Consider the following 24,641-nt stretch of genomic DNA (forward strand, 5'->3'; position numbering starts at 1 on the left):
TGGAACCATTTTTGGTTCTAAATAGAACCATTTCTTCTAAGAGTGTATATCCTCTAATATTTTTGATCTAGAGCCAAACGCCTCATTCAAGCACTTTCCGCTCCGTGCACGTTGCTTCTCTCTCCCACCACAGACGTAAAGCGCTACAAGAGCTGTTATTTTAAACACGCGAGCAGCAAAAAAAAATATACTTTTGCCAACACGCTGCAGAAAATGAGAACGCAGTAAATATAACCTAGTTATTTTTATCGATCATACATACAGTATTTGACAGGTTTCATGACAAGACATTCTTTTTAATCTACATTTAGCATTAGGCACAATCAGCCTGATGATAAACTATGTAGATTATTTGTAAATGGCAGGGAAAGATAACTACAAGTTTGAAATGACTTGCTGATTTTGTTTTGAGAGCATTTTGAATATTATGTATGTTTTATGTTTGTTCTTAGTACATACTTATTCTCTGCAAAATATAAAATGGTTCAGACTTCCTGAACCCCAATACAGTATCTTTTATTGGTCACGTGACCTTTTGCCATACATATGCATAGATAATAATGGCCTGATAAAACTTCTGATCTTACCTTTTAATATTTAAAATATCCCAATTGGGCTCATCTGATATTGAAATATTGAATTTTATTTTTAATTCTCAGACGGCACAGCTTTGGCTCTCCGGATCAAATATTCTCATCAAAATATATAAAGTGTATATATATATATATATATGCTTGGATGGAAATATATGAGAAAAAAATGCAAGCAAACTGTTTGATGAAAGTGAAAAACAAAGCAAAAGGGTTCTTTGATGCACTTGCAAAAAAAAAAAGAGAAAGATTTGCTAGCAATATGTTTTCAAAAACATAGACCAAAAAAAGACATTTGGTGGTTTTGCTTGTGAAACTTTTTTTTTCATGTGCACAATGAAAGGGAAAAAACTGCACAGCTCTTTTCTTATTGAATATCCTGAAAATGTCACATTATGTAAGTGAAATGTGTTACAAATAAGTCTCATGCTGACATTAATTTAGCTGAAAATGAATCATTTTACCATAAGTAATTGGAAACTTGTATGAGTTACAGTTAATAAATGTGATGTGTTCCTCACAAAAACATATAATGTGGCTTCGGAAAAAGAAATACTTTAAAAAGTATATACTTTTATGGTGTTTTTTGTCCTTTAAGGACCCCAAATCTCTCTTTCTATATATAAAAAAAGCAGAGTAAACATTCATCCTCAGCTCTCCATATGTCTTACACAGTGTTTCAATGATATATGAGGGTGAATTAATGATGACAGAAATGTCATTTTTGGTTGAACTATTAATCTCAGCATTGTACTATAAGGTTGCATCAGTCATTCGGCATGACCACTATAGCTTTAATTGGCACTGATATGACACAGCTAAAACACACATCAGGATGTGTGCTGCAGTCATATGAGTGTCAGATTAGCTGGAGCAGAACCGACCGCACTGATCTGAGACCTGCTGACAGCAGCTGTCAGGCCCTCTGGAGAGCAGCTAACATGAATAAATCTCAGATAATGACCTCGTTCCTGGCAGGTCATGAGGTGTGCTGTCACACCAGTCCTGTGATCGAGAGACAAAGCGCACCAGTGAGGAACAGGAAAACCTCACTTCCACCTGTTTCTTCAAACTTACGATTCGCACAGTCATGGGACCTGTCATCCTACCTCAGTCTGACATTTCACATCCATGTTTCTAGATTGCATTTGCCCTTACTCTGCCTCTGTCTAAAGCGTGCTGATAATTACTCATATAAGAACTCATTTGAATGTTTTTGGAGTGTTCTGAATGCAATACTTACTACCTACAGAATATTGTATGATTTACAACAATTAGTTTTAGTTTTGAATGTTTATAGAGTGCAACTGTAAGGCACTACTGGGTGTAAAAATTCTGCTCATTTTCTCCATGGAAATGTATACTTAAAGGAGTAGTTCACTTTTGAAAAAACTTTTGCTGATGATTTACTCACCCCCATGTCATCCAAGATATCCATGTCTTTCTTTCTTCAGTCGAAAAGAAATTAAGGTTTTTGATGAAAACATTCCAGGATTTTTCTCCATATAATGGACTTCAATGGGGTCCAAAAGGTTCAAGGTCCAAATGAGAGTTTCAGTGCAGCTTCAAAGGGCTTTAAACGACACCAGACGATGAATAAGGGTCTTATCAAGCGAAGCGATCGGTCATTTAAAAAATAAATAAATAAAGTTTAAGTTTTATAAGCATAAATGCTCGCCTTGCTCTGTTTTGTGATGCGCGTTTGTGATTCTCCTGTTCGAATCTTTTTTCGAGTCATTTCGTTATTTTGTTCGTTGAATGAACCAAATGACTTGAAAAAAGATTTGTTCATTTTGATGAACGAGTTCAAACAGGAGAGTCACAAACGCGCATCACAGAACAGAGCAAGGCAAGCATTTATGCTTTTAAAACTTAAACTTTTTAATTTATTTTTGAAATGAGCAATCGTTTCGCTTGATAAGACCCTTATTCATCATCTGGTGTCGTTTAAAGCTGCACTGAAACTCTCATTTGGACCTTAAACCGTTTGGACCCCATTGAAGTCCATTATATGGAGAAAATCCTGGAATGTTTTCATCAAAAATCTTAATTTATTTTCGACTGAAGAAAGAAAGACGTGGACATCTTGGATGACATGGGGGTGAGTAAATTATCAGCAAAAGTTTTTTTTTTTTAAGTGAACTACTCCTTTAATTCATTAGAAATGAATGCACACCAGCTTTGCGTCGTGGCCACATTACCACCTCATGTGTGAATTTTCTAACAACTACTTATATTTTAAATAATATTTAACAACCGTATTCCTCCGAAAAACCTCATTATCCATGATTCTGCACAGAAATTTCCACTAATTACTAGAGAATCGGGACAAACAAATCAGTGATCACCCACTCAAATATGCTGTTTCTATATACATGACCAACAACTTTAAATCAGCATTTCTCTATCGGTTTTAACGTAATTATGTAATTTGCGATGCTTCATGGGATTGTAGTTATTAAAGTTGTTGAGTACACAACTTCACGTCCAATTTTTAAATGCATTTTCGCTTCAAACGTTTGCAACGTTATGATTCACCTCATAGCTGGTTGGTGGTTATATATATTATACACTAATAAAAGTACTATTCTTTTAGTTTAACTGTTTCTGACTACTAAGAAGCAAACCATAGTTCATGGCTATGACGTAACTAAAGCGTCATGGCTATTAATTCTTCCCTAAAACTTCCTTTATTTCAAAACAGGAAAGGATACTACGCTCGTCATTTCTTGGGGTCTTTATGCTTTTAAGAATTACTATTCAGTCGTTCTCATGATTGTGCGTGATGCGCATGGTTTCAGTTCCCAAAGCTGGCACGCTAACAAGGTGACTTCCATCTCAGTCCAACACTTGTTCAGCACGGATGGACTGATAAGAAACTTAATAGCTCTGCGATAAGCCATCGATTCTTTGTTTTGCATACGAGGAAGAGAGCAGAACACAAAGAACGAGAGCGAGAGAGATTGTACGGCGCTACGGTTTCTACACAGAATGAGCGTTATAAAACAAGATGATACCTTGCATAAAAAAAGCTCTAGTGAACACGCTGACCGCTGTTTGCTATGAGGTCAAAGGTTGTATGATTCCTCTTAGTGTCCATGCTTTACAACTGGTGCTTTGCATGCTCTGTTTTTTCCTGTCCAGCTCTTTGATGTAGCTGGGTGGTTTGGTTGCTACCTCACCTCTGTGGAGAAGAGATATTAGCTCACACCGCTACTGTTTTTCCATCCCCTTCATCTTCTGTATGACATCCTGTACTCACTCAAGCTGCTCGCATGTGAAGGGGCCTACAGCTCGTATAGGGTCCTTTAGTTATGGAAAATAACATAAGGGGTCAGCAAGTATCTTTCCACTCACATTTTTCGACCTTGCATTGTGCTAATTCTGAATGCTCTCAGATGCCGGCACGCCTACAGAGCATTCATGGACTGTCTGATGCATTTTGCATACAATAATGATAAGAGCGTAAGATTGGTTAGTTTACACATGCTGAATTCGGAACCACATAGTACTCTTACTATTTTTACCTATGTCTCAGTATGTGTCCCTAACTATGCCTTTACTTCAGGATTCAGCTTTGTATTAGTAGAAAACCTGTAGTATGTTCGAATTACCATGCTTTCCACCCTCATATCCCCCTGAGACGAGAGATTTATGTATTTTTTGCCTGGAAAAAATCCTCTGATGATGCAAAAATAATCATTTTGGCTCATCGGAGGATTTTTTATTCCAGAGGCTAAAGACTAAAGTCAGTAGTCGGGTCTGTCCCGCATGTTCTCAACCCGATCTCACTCACAGAATGAACACATAGGGCCCTATTTTAGTCCTAAGTGTCAAAGCGCATGGCGCAAGTAACTTTGTGGGCGGGTCCCGGCGCTGTTACTGGGATAAATGCCTCTTGCGCCTGGCGCAAATCTAAAAGAGGTTGGTCTGAAGTAGCTTCATTATTCATAGGTGTGTTTTGTGCGTAATGGGAAATAAACCAATCCGAGCGTCATCCAACATATGAAGAGTTCAGATGCAAAAGCCTCTAAATGCCATTTAAAATTTTCTTCTTGAATGATGATTTTTATCAAACTTGTATATTTAAGTTCAGTAATTTCACTTAAATAACAATTAATTGGTAATTATCATTGCCATTTCAGTGAAATCACTGAACTTAAATATACAAGCTTGATAAAAATGATCATTCTAGAAGAAAATTTCAAATGGCACTCTTCATATCCTTTAAGATCAGGTGCGCATGTTGCATGACGGATTGTTAATATAACGGCGGGTTTACCATGCGCGTTCACAGCCGATGAGACCGACGTTCTTGTCAGGACAGTGAAAGACAGAGAGGTGACGTTGTATGGGGATGGGAGAAACTCTCGCACATCAGCGTCGGTTAAACATTATAGCCTATACGTATGTTTCTTGCCACTATTGGGCAAACAGGTCTGATCCAGTACTACAATTAGCCTTAAAAAATGGGTAGTTCGTTTTTTTCATCTTCATGTAAACCACAATGATTTCCCTCATGTGTTAATATTTTTGTTATAATGTATGATTTGCAAAAATAAAAACTGCTGCATCTGTGTTGATGAGAGAATCAGTGTATGCGCGTTGTGCACCCGCTACATTATGGGCAAGCATGCGTGCTTAAACGCGCCACTGAGTTTAGACCATTTTTTTTCTGGTCAGTGGCGCAATTGTTTTCTGGAAGTGTAAAATAGCACCAGGGAATGTTTGCGCCGAAACACGCCTCCTTTTTGCGCTGATCCGCCCAGGGAGCGCAAGTTCATTCCCTAGTTTACCGACGTGCGCCTGTGGAGGGAAAAATCCCGCTTTGCGCGCGTGCAAAATAGGAATGATACATGCGTTTGTGTATAAAGTCATTTGCGCCGGGTGCAAGATAGGGCCCATAGTGTCGGCCATCTTTTTTTGGAAGCTAAGCTAGCAGGTTCTTGTTCTGTGGAGAAAGCTGAGTCGTAGGGGTTTGTCCGACCTTCGATGTCATGTTGGAATCCCGGACATCATGACTTTTGCATAAACATACACGCCCCTTTCGAGTCAGGTGGCGTGTTATTTCTACGCATTTTGAGCTATCCGCGTGCATGTCTACGCCATTAACGTCTGCGTCATTCCACGTGTCTGTACACGCAGTCAAATCTCCAGTCATAAATGCCATTAACCCCAGTGACGGTTAAGTTTAGGGATGGGATTGAGGTAAGTCATATCTTTTTTTTACCTTGGATGGTAAGGGAACAGTCATAAATGCCATTAACCCCAGTGACGGTTAGGTTTAGGGACGGGGTTGAGGTAAGTCATATATTTATATAACGTTAAGTCAACGGTGTTCATAAACACGCTGAAAGGCGATTATGCATCTTGATAGCACGCCAAAAATGGATATACGAATTGGCGTGGCATACACACGCTACTTCATGAGATCAGTCTGGGGATTCAGCTTTTGTTTTCTGCAGTCGCCATTCATTGTTTACATGCACAGCTTTTGTTTCAATCTAACTGAATTCATTCCGATCGGTGAATCTGAATGTAGTGTTTACATGAGCGCTAAACAAGTGATTGGTTGATGTGCGTTTTAACATTGCTAAGAAAATTGTGGCCAATGCCACTATAGCCTGTGGTTGTTGTTACACGTTCTGTCCATTGGTTGCAATCTGAAACAGCACCGATAGAGGCCGCTAAAAAATACATATAGCACCTTTAACACATGACAAACAACCAGTTTCAGATGTAACAAGAAATCTGCAAATATTAGGGGTGTAACGGTACATGTATTTGTATTGAACCGTTTCGGTTCGAGGCTTCCGGTTCGGTACGCATACAAACCGAACGATTGCTTGGACCGTTTTTCCTGCCGGCAAAATTCGTGCTGACGCGGCCAACACAACGTTGCGCAACATCAAATGGCAAGCGTAATGAAAGCAGAACGAAACTACTCGTTATGTGCTTCACGGATCGTTTATCAGTTCGGACCAGCAACATCTGTGCAGCGCGAGCCGATCTCGATCAAGCAAAACTGTTTAATCATCAATCAATCAATTTTTTATTTATATAGCGCTTTACAACAACCATGAGTTGATCAAAGCGCTGGACAGAGAAAAAGAAACAACAACAACATTAAACACAATACAAAAAAAAACACGCTAAGAGATCCGGTAAAGAAAACATTTGAATTCGCCACTGAGGTAATAACACTGCGAGATCTAGTGAGATGCATTCACATTTCTCCGTTATTAACCGTAGATCTCTATTAGATCAAACAGCGCTGATCAAACCAGGAGAAACATTGTGCCGTGATTTAACTAGTGTAATACTTTACGTCCACAGATCAGCAACATTCACCATGGATTTAATATAGTAACACTAACTGGAACCAGTTTGGCTGTAATGGTGAAATGCTTTCAAGTACTTCACACATCTTTTTCCAGCACTTCAAAATTCAAACATTATATAAATAAATATATATTTAAATGTTATTTTTAATGTGATGACCAAAACGTTATTTGTTCATCCTTCAAAGATGACCCCGATTTATAAACCTGAAAGTTTCAAGATCTACTGTAGGAAAACTCACTTATTTAAAAATATTTTTTTTCTTTGAACAAATTCGTTTCTTTCTTTTTGCTGTATCGAAAACGTACCGAACCGTGACTTTAAAACCGAGGTACGCACCGAACCGTGATTTTCGTGTACCGTTACACCCCTAGCAAATATTGTAATGCATTTTAACTTACACTTTTTTATAAACAACATTTATAACATGCATTTTGAATACTTTTACAATGCATTATACATAAGAGCTTCAAGTAAAGAGTCACCCAATAATGCATCGCTTATATGCAGATTCAAGATGTAATGTTAAGTTATGTCTTTTTACGTATTTTCCTGTTTCTCTTCCAGTTCTGCCTTCTTCACGGCACTAGTCTGGTGTACCAGGAGAGAGCGTGGTATCTTGAGCACAACTACCTGACCGCAGGCACCAGCCGACAGATCCGCAGCCAGGTAATAACACATTTAGTCACATCAGGAGTGTATCAGCATGCACTTTTCAGTCTTCAGTGTCACATGCTACTCCAGACATCATTCTAATATGCTGATTTGCTGCTCAAGAAACATTTGTGTTGAAAACCGCCCATCAGGAGAGTCTCAATCTGACTGTAGGCAGTTCAAGAGGCACAAAGCAGTCCCTTCAGAAAAACGCGATTATGCGATCGCTGAATTCAATGCAAAATCAGCCAAAGTCCGCATATTTATGCGGGGGCCACATTTTTTTCAAATACGCCGCATTTTCGCCGCATAAATTGCCGATTTCCGTGCAAAATATGCGGGGTTTGCATAATTTCATAATCCTCGCATTTTCGTTGCAAAAAAAAAAGACACATGTATCTTAGCAGAAAGTTGAAAAATGTTGCGTTGCTTCGCATAAGAGCAGCCATTTCCCCCTGTTTCCATGGGAACGTTATGAAGTGACGCAATTACGCGACGCCAGACAGACTCACGGAGGCGATTGACATCTCACAAATCGAACTCGTATAACTGTCTGTCACACGTTCTACCGTCACATCGTTACTTAATAAACAACATAAGATAAAAGTAGTAGCATAAAAATTACCCGCACACATCATACCCGTTCGATGCGCACATATAACACTGCAGAGAGTTCAACAGGGAGCGCGCAGCTCTTAAAGGGGCCACACCTTATTTACACTCGTTACAGTCTGAAATAAAACAAGATGAGAAATTAAATACTCCCAGCACTTTCTATGATATAGTATGCTTGTTTATCAAAGGAAGTAATAAGAAATGACTCTTATATTAACAGGATGTTGGGGGAATCACTTTTTTTCTCTTTTTCGTCAAACCGCAATTTTTGCAAGTTCCCTCAATTTTTGCAAGTTCCCTCAATTTTTGCAAATTCCAGCAATTTCATCGCATAAAATTGCATAAATATCCCACATATTAAATCGCATTTTTAAAGAAAACTGGCCGCATAATCAATCAATTTTTGCCCGCAACAATCACAAAAAAAAAACTCCGCGTTTTTCTGAAAGGACTGAATACTATTATGGTAAATGTTAAATATAAATCGCAAATTTTTTCACAATTTTTTGGAAATTACCACCACAAAATCAGTCATTTTGATCGCAAAAATCACAAAAAAAATCGTGAAATCCTGGAGGGACTGACAAAGCCTTTCTGAGCCTTTCTCATTAAACCTGTGCTCATCAGCCAGTGTTTACGGAGAATGGCAGAATGTGAACATTAGCAAAGGGGGTATTGATCGAGCGCCCGCCTCAAACACACACATAAAGTGGCCAGTTGTTCACAATTAGCTGTGATTAAACACCCAGGCGCCCTCATCGGGGTTGTCCCTGAGAGGGTTGACACCGGTCTGTCAGTATGCGGTCAGCAGGTGCTTTACTGCATGTTTACAAACCCAACACAGCCGCTCTCTCTGCGCAAACAACCCCCTCTGTTCTCCCAGAGCGCCACACGTGACTGAAGGCATGTGCTTACGCTTCCTTTCAGCGTGCTCATATCAACTATTGTTACATGTTTTCAATGGCTTATTGAAGATCATTTATCATGTGACAGGCTGCATAACGTGACGAAAATAACCCGATTGCTTGTTTATAATTAGCTGCTGTTTGCTGGTTTTCTTAAGGACGAATGAATTGCTCCTCCTAGACAGCATTGAGATTAAATGGAGAGCCAATTTAGACTTTGCGTAAGGCCCCGGTAATCTCCCGTTGTGCTCAAAAAAATATGGTAACCCTTTTCATTAGGGTTTCAAAAGTTAACTACATTGCACTGTAAAAAGATTTGCAATCACAATTTTTTTTCTTTTGTCAAATTAACTTAATTTAGTTAGTTCAGATAACTTATTATTTTGAGTTTGTGATAATTAAATCAATCTCCTTCATTGTCTTAATTCACTTTTTCCATTTCAATCAACTTAAGTTAAACCAATAATATTTTTTACAGTTACTAACAATGAACAATACTTCTACAGCATTTAGTAATCTTAGCAGTGTTGTAGTACTCGAGACTCGGTCTCGAGACCATATTTTAATGGTCTTGGTCTTGTCATGGACTAGTGTGCATTTGGACTCGGAATTGACTCGTACTCGAACATTTTTTATTTTTTTTGGACTCGGACTTATTCCCGAGTCCACTCGAGTTCAATTAAAAATATTTTTCATGATTATTAATGTATGTGAATAAAATATTTCTTTAAATTGATTGACACGCCCAGTGATTGGTGATTTTCTAGTGCGCAACTGCGCATGACAAATTGTAATAAAATTACTTTTAACACCACCTACTATGTGGCCGTTTTACCCTAAACTGATCATATTTTTTAAACTCTAAGTAAATTCAGTAAAAATAAAGGATTTCTCTAAGTAAATAAAAGTAAATTAGGTAATCAACCCTCACTGGTCTCGGTCTCGACTCGGACTCGACTCTCTATGGACTCGGTCTTGACTCGGACTCGACTCTCTCTGGTCTCGCTCTCGACTCGGACTCGAGTGAGGTGGTCTCGACTACAACACTGAATCTTAGTTAATGTTAGTTTCTACATTTACATTTTTACACAAATCAAATGTTGTGTCAATGAACAATTGTATTTGTATAAGCGAACATTAACAGAGGTTATACAGTAAAAATGTACAGTATATTTTAAGCTGTAAAAATATATCGGTAACACTTTACAATAAGGTTCATTAGTTAACTACATTAGTTAACATGTACAATATGTGAACAATACTTCTTCAGCATTTATTAAACAGCTGTATTTGTATTAACTAACATTAACAAAGATTAATAAACACTGTAACTAATGCATTGCTCATCGTTAGTTCATGTTAGTTAATGCATTTACTAATGTTAACTAATGAACCTTATTGCAAAGTGTTACCAATATATCGCACATACAGTAGTTCTTGTTTACTAATGCATTAACTAATGTTCACAAATGAGACCTTAGTGTAAAGTGTTACCAAAAGTTTCAATATGCCAAATAAACTGCTATCATAGCTTATTTGTGTCTGTTATTATTGACTCGTAATTGAGAACTGCGTTATGTCTTCACTAACATCATGTTTATGTTGGGTGTCACTAGATTTGTATTGCTTTTAGTTTTAGTTTTGAGTTGCTGAAGAAAGGATCTATCCTCAGACGAGATGAAAACATGTTTTGGACAGATATGATTGAGCATCTTTGCCTATCGTTTCTTTTTTCCATGCTGTGGAATAAGCCATGCAAATAAGGCCATGCAGGCTCAGTGAGCTTTGATTGACATTACGTTTTGTTATTGATCTGAGTGTCAATGGCTACATCTCTGAGTGCGAGATACAGTACTGAGTGTCAAATCCCTTTCATTACGTTTTCAATATGTTGTGGGTTTGTTTCGACGCAGTTCATTTCAATACGTTTGAAGAATATGTTGTTTCAGGGGGATTTCCTTGTTCATTACATTATCCTTCTATAAAAGAAAGTAGCATACATGAGGTGGTACTTGAATGATAAAAAGATAATTTATCTTTTATTTTATTTATTTTATAATATGCAAATTAGATGAGAAAATTTAATCCCTACGTAAACTTTGGGTCATCCTTAATATTTCTCTAATTTGCAGAAAGTATCTATCTTTTTTCACTTTTAAGATATAGCTTTTTGAAATTAAGATGTCAAAATCGAAAGTTTTAGGAAAAAACTCTGGCGCCTTAAGGGTTAATTTACTTGAAATTATTAGTTTAATCATTATACACTACCATTAGATTTAAAAAACAGAAAGAAATAATCTCTTCTGCTCATCAAGGCTGCATTTATTTAACACAAAATGCAGTAAAAAGAGTAATATTGTGAAATATTATTGCAATTTAAAATGTGAATATATTGTAAAAGGGAATGAGATAAAAGCTGTATTTTCCGCATCATTACTCCAGTCTTCAGTGTCACATGATCCTTCAGAAATCATTCTAATATGATGATTTAATGCTCATGAAACATTTCTGATTATGATCAATGTTGAAAACAGTTGTGCTGCTTCATGTTTTTGTTGGAACCATGATTCTATGATGAATAGAAAGTTCAAAAGAACAGCTTTTATTTGAAACAGAAATCTTTTGAAACGTAATGTCACTTTTGATCAATTGAATGCCTCTAGCTGAAGAATTGATTTCTTTTTAAAAATCTGCCTGACCCCAAACTTTGTAACAGCGGCGTAAATCAGTGAGACTTTTCCGCTAAAATACTGAACAACTTTTACGCAAGTTTATTCCTCATGAAATGTGAGTCACACTTTAGATTAGAGTCCAATTCTCACTATTAACTATTAGAACAGAAGAATAGTGAAATCTCAGAGTTTATTCTATGCATTATCTTTTTTACTAATTTAATTCGTTTTACTCTAATTCATTTTATAACTGTATCATTTATCTCCTTTAATTCCTGCTTTTATTTTGTGTCTATATGTTGTATGTAAAGCTTTTGAATAACTTTGAATTTTCCTTGCTTTTATTTTGTGATTATTTCAATGTAAAGCACTTTGAATTGCCATAGTATGAAATGTGCAATGTGCTATAAATAAACTTGTCTTGGTCCGATATTAATTTGCCTTTAACCCTCTGGGCTTCTTCGGTCAAAAATGACCGAAAACTGTTACGTTTTTAAATGTTTAATTTTTTTGCTTGATCGGATCGGGCTGAAACTTGGTGACTTTTGTTGTATTACCTATATGAACACACAAAAAAATCAAGGAGATGATTCTGATTTGTTAAAGGGTCGTAAAAAAAAAAGTCACACTTAGCTTCCTCCCGGTCAAAAATGACCGACATAGGAAATGAATGGGAAATACGAAAAAATAGGAAAACTCAGAGAAACTTTTGGTGGTACAAGCTACAGATCAGCAACTGTGCAGAAAAAAAGTGTACAGCAATGAAGGGGTGACACTCTAGAACATCAAGAGTGCAAATAAGACCACCCCCCCCCCCCCCCACACACACACACACACACACACGCACACACACACATACACAGATAAACTGGCAAGACTGCACCAGCAAATTTGTAGAATATGAAAAATAAAATCAATAAATGAGAAAAAAATCTTGCTCAAATGCGCACTCACACACACACACATGCACACAGACATGAGAAATCATGTCTAAACCAACAAAAAGAATCAAAAAGCCTTTCTATGTATTTGAATAGGAAGCTATAGGCAGCCTACAGGCTGTACAGGACATTGCACACATGTAACTATTTTTTAAAGCCACTAGGTGGCGCTCTTCTACTTGAATTATTTTTTTTTTATTAGCTGACACTCTATTTTGATGTGAAATGTTGTATTTATTGAAAAAAAATAAAAAACAATATAAAATAAAAATATGTATATTAATTCTAATGGAAAAAATAGCTCATAAAAAATATATAATTAATGCAAAGTATCATAAAAAAACTCTAAAAATTCTCAATAATAATCATAAAATATTATAGAACAAAAATATATTTGAAGGGTTATCCTGGGAAGAAGTAAAGTAAAATTTTAAGGCTTCGTCCGTTTTTGACCGGGAGGAAGCTATTTACGAAGAAGCCCTGAGGGTTAATAAACTCCTAATTACTGCTTATTAACAGTAAGTAAAGTTGTTGTTAAGTGTAGGTATTGGGTTGGATCAATGTAGTATATGGTCTTGCAGAATAAGGCATTAATATGTGCTTTATAAGTACTAATAAATAGGGGTGTAATAATATATTACAAAAATGCAACAATACGTATCTTGGATAGTTCCCCCAAAATAAAAATTGCTGTGTGAGAACATTTTTTAATTTTTTCAGAGTTTTAGTGTCAGTAGTACTACATTAAACTACTATATAATGTTGATTATAATGTATAATAATGCAATGGGGGAATATTTGTGGGTCCTGATAATGCCAAATGTCTTATTTTACCAGTAAAAAGTGGCCGACATTATTTTAAAATATATCTAGTCAGTGACCGAGTGCAAGCATATTCGTCTAAAATAATTCTGTATTTTCAGCTTCAGAATCATGAATATAGTTATTCTGGTGTCACCGCTGTCCTTGGGTTTCCAGCACCAAGTCCAACCCACAATGTTAGCATTTCAATCAACATTACATTTTTTGTTAACCTTTTATCATATGTCTTGGAGTATCACAATAATATCGTATCGAGAGTTCAGTATCGAATCATGAGGGTATTGTTCCTCTACTAATAAACAGCCAATATCCTAGTAATATCATGCTAATAAGCAACTAGTTAATAGTGAGAATTGGACCCTAAACTAGTTTTCATTTCATAAAAGAGAGTGCATGAAAGACTGTTGACATGTATCTGTCACGATATTAAGAGAAAATATTGCTTTTTACAGACATTGCTTATTATCAAAGTTGAATCTTTTTTTTTTTTTTCAAATTTACAGTCCATCTCTGTGAGAGCGGATGATCTGAGGTGTGATACATGTCCAGAAAATACTTAGTGTAATACTGAAGTGTAATACTCAGGTTACGGGTTCGTTCAGGTCACTAACCTACGAATGAGCAGCAGTAATAGTGCTTGACTTGACACTATTAGTGAGTGTGTGTGGTTGTGAGTGAGTCAGAAGAAATGTCCGTGAGCATGTTTGTTGAGTAAGTCTGTGTGTGTGAGGTCTGAGTGTGTGAGGACAGCATCAGTGCATGAGATCCTCACATGTACGTGTGATTTCTCTGTGTGTGGCTCCAGCTCTTTAGAATGACTCCTATTGTACACACTCTCCTATCATTACACGGGTCAACATTAGAGCCAGACTTGCATGCTTCACTAAACACAGACAAACACACACACACACTCATTCACCCCAACACAGAGGGTTAGTGTTGAAGGTTGTGTTTCAATTTTAATTGTGAGCTTTATGTAATGCGTTATGAGTGATGAATAACTGTTTGGAGGGGATTTTTGTGGACATGCAAAAAGTAAGTAAAGACCATATTAATCAGTTAGTACGTGTCATTGCTTAGAAGATGTTCTTTCATAAAGCTATGCTTTATTAAAGGAGTAGTTCACTTAAAAAAAAAAAATAAAAAATAAAAAAAACCACTTTTGCTGATAATTTACTCACCCCATGTCATCCAAGATGTCCATGTCGTTCTTTCTTCAGTCGAAAAGAAATTAAGGTTTTTGATGAAAACATTCCAGGATTTTCTCCATATAATGGACTTCAATGGGGTCCAAACTGTTCAAGGTCCAAATGAGAGTTTCAGTGCAGCTTCAAAGGGCTTTAAACGACACCAGACGATGAATAAGGGTCTTATCTAGCGAAACCATCGGTCATTTAAAAAATAAATAAAAAAGTTTACGTTTTATAAGCTCGTTGGAGATCAGGAAAAGGTTTAATCAGGTTTTACGCTCATAAAAACATTTGTTGGCGTCTTTTACGCTTCATATGTGTGTCGAACTATTTATTTGCAAGGTTTAGAGATTTGAACCTCGTAATTTTTTTTCTCCTGAGATGATGAAATAATATGTTTTGTTTAACACACACACACACTACATTTTAAAGGTTTAGGCCTGGGGTCAGTAAGATTTTTTTATATGGAGAAATTAATCATTTTAGTCTGCAAGGAAGCATTAAATTAATCATAAAGATATTTAAAATGTTTTGATTTGTCAAATAAATGCTGTTCTTTGTTGAACTTTTCCTGAAAAAAAATGTTTCCCACAAAAATATTAATTTTTTTCAACTCATAAAAATCAGAAATATTTCTTGAGCATCATATTAGAGTGATTTCTGAAGGATCATGTGACACTGAAGACTGGAGTAATGATGCTGAAAATTCAGCTTTGATCACACGAATAAATTACAGTTTAAAATACATTACAAAAGAAAAGTTAATATTGTGACATTTGTGAACCTAAGAGATCCCTTACAAAAGCATTTAGAAACCTTACTGACCCTAAATGTTTGAACGGTAATGTATCCCACTACAAAAATCGATAATATAAAAAAAAGTATAAATATATTATTTGCTCGTCCTACTGTGCTGAGAAGCCAACTTCTCTACATTTTACAAAGTTTATGAATAACCAATTCATTTAGTCTCCCTACACTGGAAGAATATCTGTTAAACATTAAAGGTATAGTTCACTTTTAAATTAATTTTTGGTATGTTTTATCTTACCTCAAAGGGCATCCAAGATGCCAAGAGTCTTTGTTTCCGCAGTATTTTCAATTTTGATATATTTAGGTCAAACCGTTCTTGTCTGTCAGTCATATAATGGAGGTCTATGGTCACCACCTAAAAGAGCATGCACAGAGAAGTCCAAATTAAACACGATTTAATGACTCGTAAATGTAAGTACACATTGATGGCCTAAGACACAAAACGAGCGGTTTGTTTGAGAAAACGAACATTATTTATATCGTTTTTACCTCTTGTAACCACAGCCACATCTGAGGGCTTGCGCAGACCGAAGCATCATCGCCCTCAGATCACTTGGACATCATTCGTTCATCAAAATGAACGATTTTTTTTTTCAAGACTCGAAAAAAGATTTGTTCATTTTGATGAACGAGTTCGAACAGGAGAGTCATGAACGCTTATCACAGAACAGAGCAAGGCGAGCATTTGTGCTTATAAAACATTTTATATTCATTTTTGAAATAGATAAGACCCTTATTCATCATCTGGTGTCGTTTAAAGCCCTTTGAAGCTGCACTGAAACTCTCATTTGGACCTTGAACCGTTTGGACCCCATTGAAGTCCATTATATGGAGAAAAATCCTGGAATGTTTTCATCAAAAACCTTAATTTCTTTTCGACTGAAGAAAGAAAGACATGGACATCTTGGATGACATGTAAATTATCAGCAAAAGTTTTTCAAAAGTGAACTACTCCTTTAAATGGAATTACTCAAGTGATCTTACTATTAAATCTTATGTAGTATTAATAAATATTATTGAGTATGTTGTGAGTAGTGTAAACTAGAACTTTACATTAGACTGACTAACTTGATATTTATCACTTAATTTACTTGGAAAGAGTTTGCTTTCTTTACTTTTAACTGATCATTAACTTAACTAATAATAAAATAAGGCAATCGGTTTCCAAACTTTTTTTTAAGTAAACTGAACTGTTCAAATTTTCAGTGTACAGTGGATCTCTTCATGCCAACTCTCTCTCCGTTTACACACTTCCCTTATCTTTCCGTTAAAACCTCTACATAGAGATACTTTCCTTTCATCTGAGCTGGAAAGAGAGACAGAAAGAGAAAGAGAGAGGTCAAACATGTTTCATACTCCTCATTGGACAGACGGCTATTGAGCAAGACGTGTCCAAACATATTTCAACCGTTAATGTGGCACAGATAAGCGAGTGTTTCTCAAACAGAACAATGAAGGGGTTTCATAGTACAGGGTTATAAAAGTCAAAATCCACAAGCAGAGCTTTGACAGGCTGTGATCATTGGTCTTTCATCTGAGCTCTGGAGCACTTGAGCCGGAGCCAAAGTGTCAGGACGATAAATTAACTCTTTGTCAGGCGATGTGGGAGAAAACAGCAGGTTCTGTGACTCACGCTGGATGTCTGTGCAGTGTAACACCTCATCAAGGACACAGTGATAGCAATTAAAGCCTTCTTGTACTCCGACTAGAGTGATTGATCCAATTTTATTTCTTTTAAAGATATATGAATATCTACATAACATACACTCTAAACAATGCTGGGTTGTTTGAACCTAAATTTGGGTCAAATATGGACAAACCCAAATATTGGGTTAAAAATCTCATTTCAAATTTTAACCCAACTTTCAAGAGTAATTTTATTAATTGCATTTTTAACCCAACATTTGGGTTTGTCCATATTTGATCGAAATTTGGGTTGAAACAACCAAGCATTTTTTAGAGTCAACATTATTGTTCATCACACATAAACAATATTGGTTGAAATGTGCATATGTTTATTTATCTTTAAGGGAAGTTTTTTAAAGGAAGTTTTTTTCTGTATTTAGCACGCTATTTAAAACTTGCCGCAAGGATCATGTGACGCTGAAGACTGGAGTAATGATGCAGAAAATTCAGCTTTGATCACAGGAATAAATTATATCATCAAATATATTCACATGGAAAACAGTTAATTTAAAGTGTAATAATATTTCACAATTTTACTGCATTTTTGATCAAATAAATTCAGCCTTAATTATTGCCAATCCCAAATTTTAATCGTGTAATTCTTTTGAAAACCACTAGCACACCTCTCCTCAATATACAGTATGATATGAAGAATTATTCCATATAAGTCTATATGGGAACACACAAATCTAAGGCTCAATATTACAGTAAATACAGCAATATGTGGGTTTGTACTGTCAGTATGTCATCTGACCCAGAATGCTGTGGTTCTGCAGTATCATCACATTGGGGTGACATCTCTTGACCCTGACATGACAGTCTGAATGTGTTCGGCTCACACATGAATGACTTTTCACCACACACAAAGCACATCTGATGTACTTTGTGTAGAAATGGAAGTAAAAAAAAAAGAGTGTGTTTTATTAATATCCACCAGAGGGCGCTGGAATGTTCCGTGATAAGTTGCAGTGTCAAGTCAATGTTCTGCTGGTACCTTCTGAACTGTAGTGTCAAGTGTCATTAGCTTCCTATTGATCATACTTCGAGTTAAAGGGGTTGTTCAAATCCCCAACCCAAAGTAGTTTTGCAACATGTCACTCACCGATTGTGTTACGGACATGAATGAAAAATTGTGCAATTTATTGTGAATTATTGGGAAAGCACCAATGGTATTGGTCAGAGCACATATTTGTCTAATGCTATTGTTGTGTAATGGCTGCATTAACCTCATGTGATTGTGGTCTGCTTGTTTTGAAGCTTTTGGAGCTGTGCAAATCAGTGAAGGACGATGCGCTGAAGGTGGTCGATGACTTCAACATCCCGCCCTGCTGCATCCAGGCTCCTATCGCTGGGGTCCCGAACCCCAGGGCCGAATGGGCCTTCTACTCACAGCCACAGTGTCTGTCTAAGCTCTGAGCGTGTGACTTTATGAGGATATGGAAGACGACTGAGTGATTTCAGATAGCTGGCCTGGTCGGTTTGGAACAGTTTTGCATGTTTGGGTGAGAGAGGAAACGACTAATTGGAGTTGCACAGGAAGTTTTGTGATTAAGCATCATGTTTTCACCAAAAAAAGAATGGAATAACTTTCTTCTCAACGACACTACTTTTTCTTGTCCTATTACTGTAATAATGTGTTTAAATGGAAAAGGGAATTAGTTATGAGTTGTCTTTACAGCTTCAGTGATTTCAGCCTAATCGATTTCAAATAGGAAGTAGGGATAAACACCAGAGTCAAAACGATCCAAATGCCGAACATCTTGCACTTTTAGAGAAGTCTTAATCTGAGCTCTAACAGCATAATAAACTACGTTGGTTTAGTTTTACAGGTGAGCCGTGCCAAAAGGCAGTTTACACGCTTTCTTATGAAGAGCCTGAATGTAATTAGTCATCACATGGCACAGTTATTGAATATTTGTACACATATTATTGAGTAGCAGTATACCACACTACAATGTTGTACACATTAAATGTTAGAAAGACAATGATGTATTACTGCTGCTATGTTTTTTAATGCCACAATTTTACCTTTATTGACCATTTGAGTCATAAAAAGGTTCAAGTTTCGGTATAAGCTGCTCAGTCAGGGTCTTTAAAGGGATGTACATTTCATGCTACAGTTGTACATTTAGTTTAGATCTTATTCAGGTCTGTTAATGCACAAAAACATCCGCTTGTTTACAGCAACATGGAGATTACTTAATGTTTTGCAAATAAAGTGTTGCATTCCCTGATTTGTCCAGGTTTTCGGTGACAATGTAATGGAACACGTGGTGTTTTCCTATTTGTTCTATGTAAATTGTGCATGTTGTGATATTGTCACAAACAGTGAACCATCATTTAATTAATAACAGGATGAAATGCATCGCAATTTAGCTTGTATTCCGTGCAACATTACATTGTTTTTATGCAATTACCCTTAGCATTGTGACTTCTGACGCTTGTGATCAAACATTATTCAACCAGACTGAAATACACCACAGAGGAGTCTAGCCCATGCAAAAGAAGAAGTAATGCTTTTGCATGACACTTGTGATCAAACATTATTCAATCAGATTGAACTTGAAATATACCACAGGTGAGACTATTAGCCCATGCAAAAGAAGAACTATAGTGCTTTTGTTCTAGTTTAATCTAAAGTGTTTGTGTACATTTGGAGCTTGATGGTGTGGATTGTGAAGAATATGTGGGCTTGATCATCACAAGCCCATCCCCCAGTGGGCGTGGCTTCACTCTGCTTCTAGCCTACTGCGTGTTCTCTTCAGTAAATAGAGTTCAGAACAACTTGCAGCCTGCAGCAGACGCACGAGACTGAGCCTTGGCGAGGAAGTGCACTTAAAACCGACCGAGACAAAAGACACACTCCAAAACAATCCTGTGGACATTTCACAAACAGGATCTTATATGACAACTGCTCCAAAGGAAGCAAAATCATCGAGTTTTAGAGGCATCGATTGTCTGAGATTGGATTTGTACTTCTTTTTTTTTTCTTTAATAACTTTTTTTTTTTAATCTCTGGATATTTGTAAATTGACCATTCGTTTTGTTGTCGTCTTCGTTAACACAATGCGCTAACGCGTTTATGCCTACGCGGATATGTCGGACACGTCCAGGTGAGTTCATACTGGGGTATCGTTCTGAAAGCCGGCTTTACGGCAACTTTATTGCGCTTTTTCTGCATAATTCAACAGTAAGATCGTCTTTCAAAAGGACGCTTTGGCAACGCGTCTGAACATTTGATCGCCGTGATTTAAAACCTCACAAAATGGGTGAAATTGGGGTATTGCTTTGTTTATTTATCAACTTCGCATTGCTTGTTTATTTATCAACTTCGCATTGCTTTATTATCCGCGATGAAGTTTTATTCTGGCGAAGCATAACGCATAAAACGTAAGTTGCGCGCGGCGGCGAACCAAAAAAAACGAAACTTCAGATGCGCGCTGTCTGGTCGCTAGTGTGTCCAGCTTAACAATGTCGCAAAGACAACAGAAGTTGAGATGTAGTAGCCTGTACGAGTCCACTCCCCTCAGTGGCCATTCCGTGTTGACATTTAACCAGACTGAATAATTCAACTGTGTTTTGCAATGGATAACGATAGGCACCTGTTTGCTTTGTTTTCATTGCCGTTATCCACTCGAAATCGCGTAAATACGATAAAAACCCGCGGTTGTAGGCTAGTTAACGCTCTAGACCTACTAAAGTAAACGCTATGTTTTACTTTCGAACTAAGACTCGAAATGTTCCTGGCAGGAAAATATGGTAATTTGGAATGTGCTGTGCGATGCGTGTTTTTATTTACGATCGTGTTTCTTTTACGATCGTCTCAGCGGTCTGTTTAGATTTGATAAGTTTGCGCTATTGTCTGCTTGCCTGAACACTTGGAGGCGTCGACGCGCTCCTATTAATAGGAAACTTTTGTTTTGGTGCGCACGATATTGTTTTCCCGCCGCTCTATTTCGGTGAAAATAAATCGCGAAAACACTCCACGCTCGATCGTAGCCTACTGACAGTAATACTGAACATTATAGATCGCTGACAAGTGAAACTAAATAAAGAATAAAGGCATCGCAATCTAGTTACGTCAAACTCCCTCGTACAGTACAGCATTCATTTAGCCTACTGTCAGTAAATTGCTGACTTTGCAGTTCGCTAACAAATGACATCAAAGCAATCAATAAAGAAAACCGAAGGAAAAAACTCGCAATATAGACGCGCGCGTGTGTAGAACTCGCGCGTCTATGAGCACAGTAAAGATAAAGTAGTGACTGACAATTTGACAACAAATATAGCGGTAAGTGACAAAACAACAGCATGACATGGACTTTGTTCTATTTTGACTTATGTTTGTTTTGTATTTTATACATTTGTCGCTGTTTTGTCGTTCTTGCTGCCTCGATGTTTGTCCAAGCCGGCGTGACAGGCAATGTTTACTTGGTTTACAGAGAGAACTCTACAGGGATGCGTTTTCATTTTAAAACGCCAGACATAATAAACCTCTCTAGACTAGTTGGAAACAAAGAAAGATGAATGCGTGTACATTCCGCTACAGCGCGAGCTCGAAGTACAACTCTGTAAGCTCTTTCACACGATCGCTTCGCACGTTATAAAGTTTTATCCCAAACATGTCTGTTTTGCTGTAAGGAAGAAATAGGAAGTTGAAGTGGAGCTCGTTTGTGACGCACTTCACCGGGTTACTTGCTACTTACTAGAGTTCGCTGAAAGCTACGTTTCCAAACGCACGTTAATCCCCCACGAAATAGACGTGAAATTCAAAGCCCCTTGACAACAACCCACACAATTCCTCTTCGAAACGCTTGTAAAAGACAGTAACGAGTGTTTTGTTTGTTCTGCAGAGAGCAAACGATGCCCAATGACCCGGCCTCGCGGGGAATCGGAGAGAGCACCGCTGGCGGCGAGCACTTTGACTTCCCTCAGCCGAGCGATGGGGACCCGTTAAGGGGAGGGATTTCCATATCGAATAGTCACCAATCGAGGTCACAGATGTACAGAACCTTCTCCAGGTCCTCTAGTGGCTATTTTTCCGTCGACAGCGATTCTGTGCCAAGTTCTCCTCTAATGCCTAATATTTCCGAAGCGCAAGATGACCAAAATGATGGTAAGAGCCCCCTGGCGAAAAAAGGGCACAATTTTGTGGCGTGTAAACTCAACACTTGACGCCTGACACGACGGATAGCGAGGCATAACGGTTTTCTTTTTTTAGTGGATTAGTCCGTTAAGAATTTGATTATTGCAGATCTAAATATCAAAGCCGACGAGTGCATGTTTCCCGCCTTTACACGCGCGTTCTAATATATGATCATTTATGCGGCCTTAAGTAAAGAAAAAACATTATTATCTAGCTATTTTTTATTATTATCTATTACCATTTCTGACTTTATTCCCTATAGGGACAGTTTGGTTTTGGCCTGGCCATGGGGGTCCGTGGACAGGTACATAAAACAGATTTTCTTAAAAAAAAAAAAAAAATTCTAAATTAGTTCAAATGTCCATGGGTCTGTAAAGGTTAAACGGTTAGTTCACCCAAAATGAAAATGTACTCACCCTTATTTTGATCCAAACCTGTCACTAAAAAGTAGATATTTCGAAGAATGTTGCTAACCAGACAGTTGACGGTAGCCATTGACTTCCATAGTAGGAAAAAAAAAATACTATGGAAGTCAATGGCTACCGTCAACTGAACATTCTTTAAAATATCTTCTTTTGTGTCCAGCAGAAAGAAAGAAATTCATACAGTTTTGGAACAACATTAGGGTGAGTAAAATAAATGATGACAGAACTTTTATTTTTGAGTGAACTATCCCTTTATGAAAAACCCTCACAATAAACAGTGAAAGATAGTACAAGTAAATGTGCACACACATATTTATATTGTCACAACTCACTGGTTATGAATGTAATCCATTTAAGTGCTTTGGATGTTTAACTTGGCCCTCAGTTTACTACATTAGCACAGTGATAAGCATGGTGTTTTGTTGCTTGGCAGTGCACTTGTCTTGAGAATTTCTTCCAGAAAGCATGTTCTTCTCATTTTGAAGCAGGACATATCTGCCTACAGCCAAGTCTGCTCATTTATCTTTGCGACAGCTTCTCTAAAAGGAATAATCTGAATTTCCTTTCTGTTAAGATCAAAATCTTCACTGCATTAGAAGGGTGTGTTAGTGCAAATAAGTGCACATGGATTCTGAAAAGTCTATACACTTCTGGGCTAAACCAAAATGGCAAAACATTTAGTGATCTTTTAATGTTCTTAACCATTAATTTCAAATGACTGATTAGGAAATCAGCAAGAATTGCACAAATACTGTAGATATACTGGTCCACTCAATATTAATGGCTTCAAACGGTTCATGAAAAATGTCTCCCAGCTCATTTGAGTTTAATATGAAACCAAATATTTGCTGTAGGGTTCAAATCTGGACTCTGACTGGGCCAAACCGTGAGCCTGATGGGTTTGCTTTAAATTACTTTCCACAGTGAATCTAAAAAGGCTCCACACACACAATGACACATCTTCCTCTATGCTTCACTGTAGAAGAGATGCATTTATTATTGTATTTCTCAGTTGATTTTCAAAAAACACCACTGTGGAGAATCACCATGCAACTCATTATTCAGTTTGATTCATCACACACAACTTTTCATATTCTGCCAAAAACTTCAATCTGGCGTTTTTTAATATTTTTCTGAGACAGCAATGGCTTTTTAAGCTTCAATTCTGCTAATTTCCGGTTAAGACCATTAAAATCTTAGTGTTTAGCCATTTTGTGTGTGTGTGTGTTTGTGACAACATCTTGCAAACCCAATACACCCGAGACACATCTCCTCATAATGCCTCTGATGGAGTACGCTGATTCGCCTGTTGTCTTCTTGTTTACCTTCACTGTCAGCGAGGCCTCAATAAGGCAGTCAGAGAATCAGCCTTAGTGCACGCAGTCAAAATAGACTAGCCGGTCTTTTGTGAAGGCTAGACATGAGATCCAACCATCTCTGTTTTCCCTATTGAGAGCCAGGAGATATGAGATGGCGATAATTGTCTTCCTGTAGCCACTCTTAATGGCGAAGAGAAACAACAATAACTTATCGAGACTCTCATCTGTTGCTCGCTCGACAGGAGAGTTCCCTGTTTATACCTTTAGCTGCTGCATTGTTTTGGCACAAGGTCTTGAGTTTACACGTCTGAACTTTGTGCCCTTTTTTGTGGACCTCATGCGTGTTATATTCGCTCCAAAAGTAAATGAAGATGCCTTGATAAAACCAGAATAGAGCGTGCATTCAATCCGATGCTGATTTAGATCAAAATTTGTCCTCGTTTGAGATGTTGTTGCTGGCTCTGGGTAGTAATTTAAAGGCATAAGAGAATGAGGTGAAAGGGTTGACTGAAACTTAAAGT

At 37.3% G+C, this 24,641-nt stretch overlaps 2 protein-coding genes across 2 annotated transcripts in view; both read left to right on the forward strand.

The window, feature by feature from the left end:
• The window catches only part of acoxl (acyl-CoA oxidase like), a 52,499-nt gene extending 32,853 nt beyond the window's left edge, over window positions 1-19,646 (forward strand). The window contains exons 18-19 of the mRNA XM_039671720.2: window positions 7,500-7,601; window positions 18,488-19,646. Coding sequence (XP_039527654.2) covers window positions 7,500-7,601; window positions 18,488-18,646 — 261 coding nt within the window. The 3' untranslated portion in view covers window positions 18,647-19,646. The remainder of the gene's footprint in view (window positions 1-7,499; window positions 7,602-18,487) is intronic.
• A 346-nt stretch (window positions 19,647-19,992) lies between these two features.
• bcl2l11 (BCL2 like 11) overlaps window positions 19,993-24,641 on the forward strand; it is a 43,534-nt gene continuing 38,885 nt past the window's right edge. The window contains exons 1-2 of the mRNA XM_039671721.2: window positions 19,993-20,343; window positions 22,084-22,346. Of these exons, the coding sequence (XP_039527655.1) occupies window positions 20,327-20,343; window positions 22,084-22,346 (280 nt within the window). The 5' untranslated portion in view covers window positions 19,993-20,326. The remainder of the gene's footprint in view (window positions 20,344-22,083; window positions 22,347-24,641) is intronic.

The sequence above is a fragment of the Pimephales promelas genome, chromosome 11, assembly GCF_988280905.1.
Source record: "Pimephales promelas chromosome 11, fPimPro1.hap1.1, whole genome shotgun sequence".
In the NCBI taxonomy this organism is placed as follows: domain Eukaryota; kingdom Metazoa; phylum Chordata; class Actinopteri; order Cypriniformes; family Leuciscidae; genus Pimephales; species Pimephales promelas.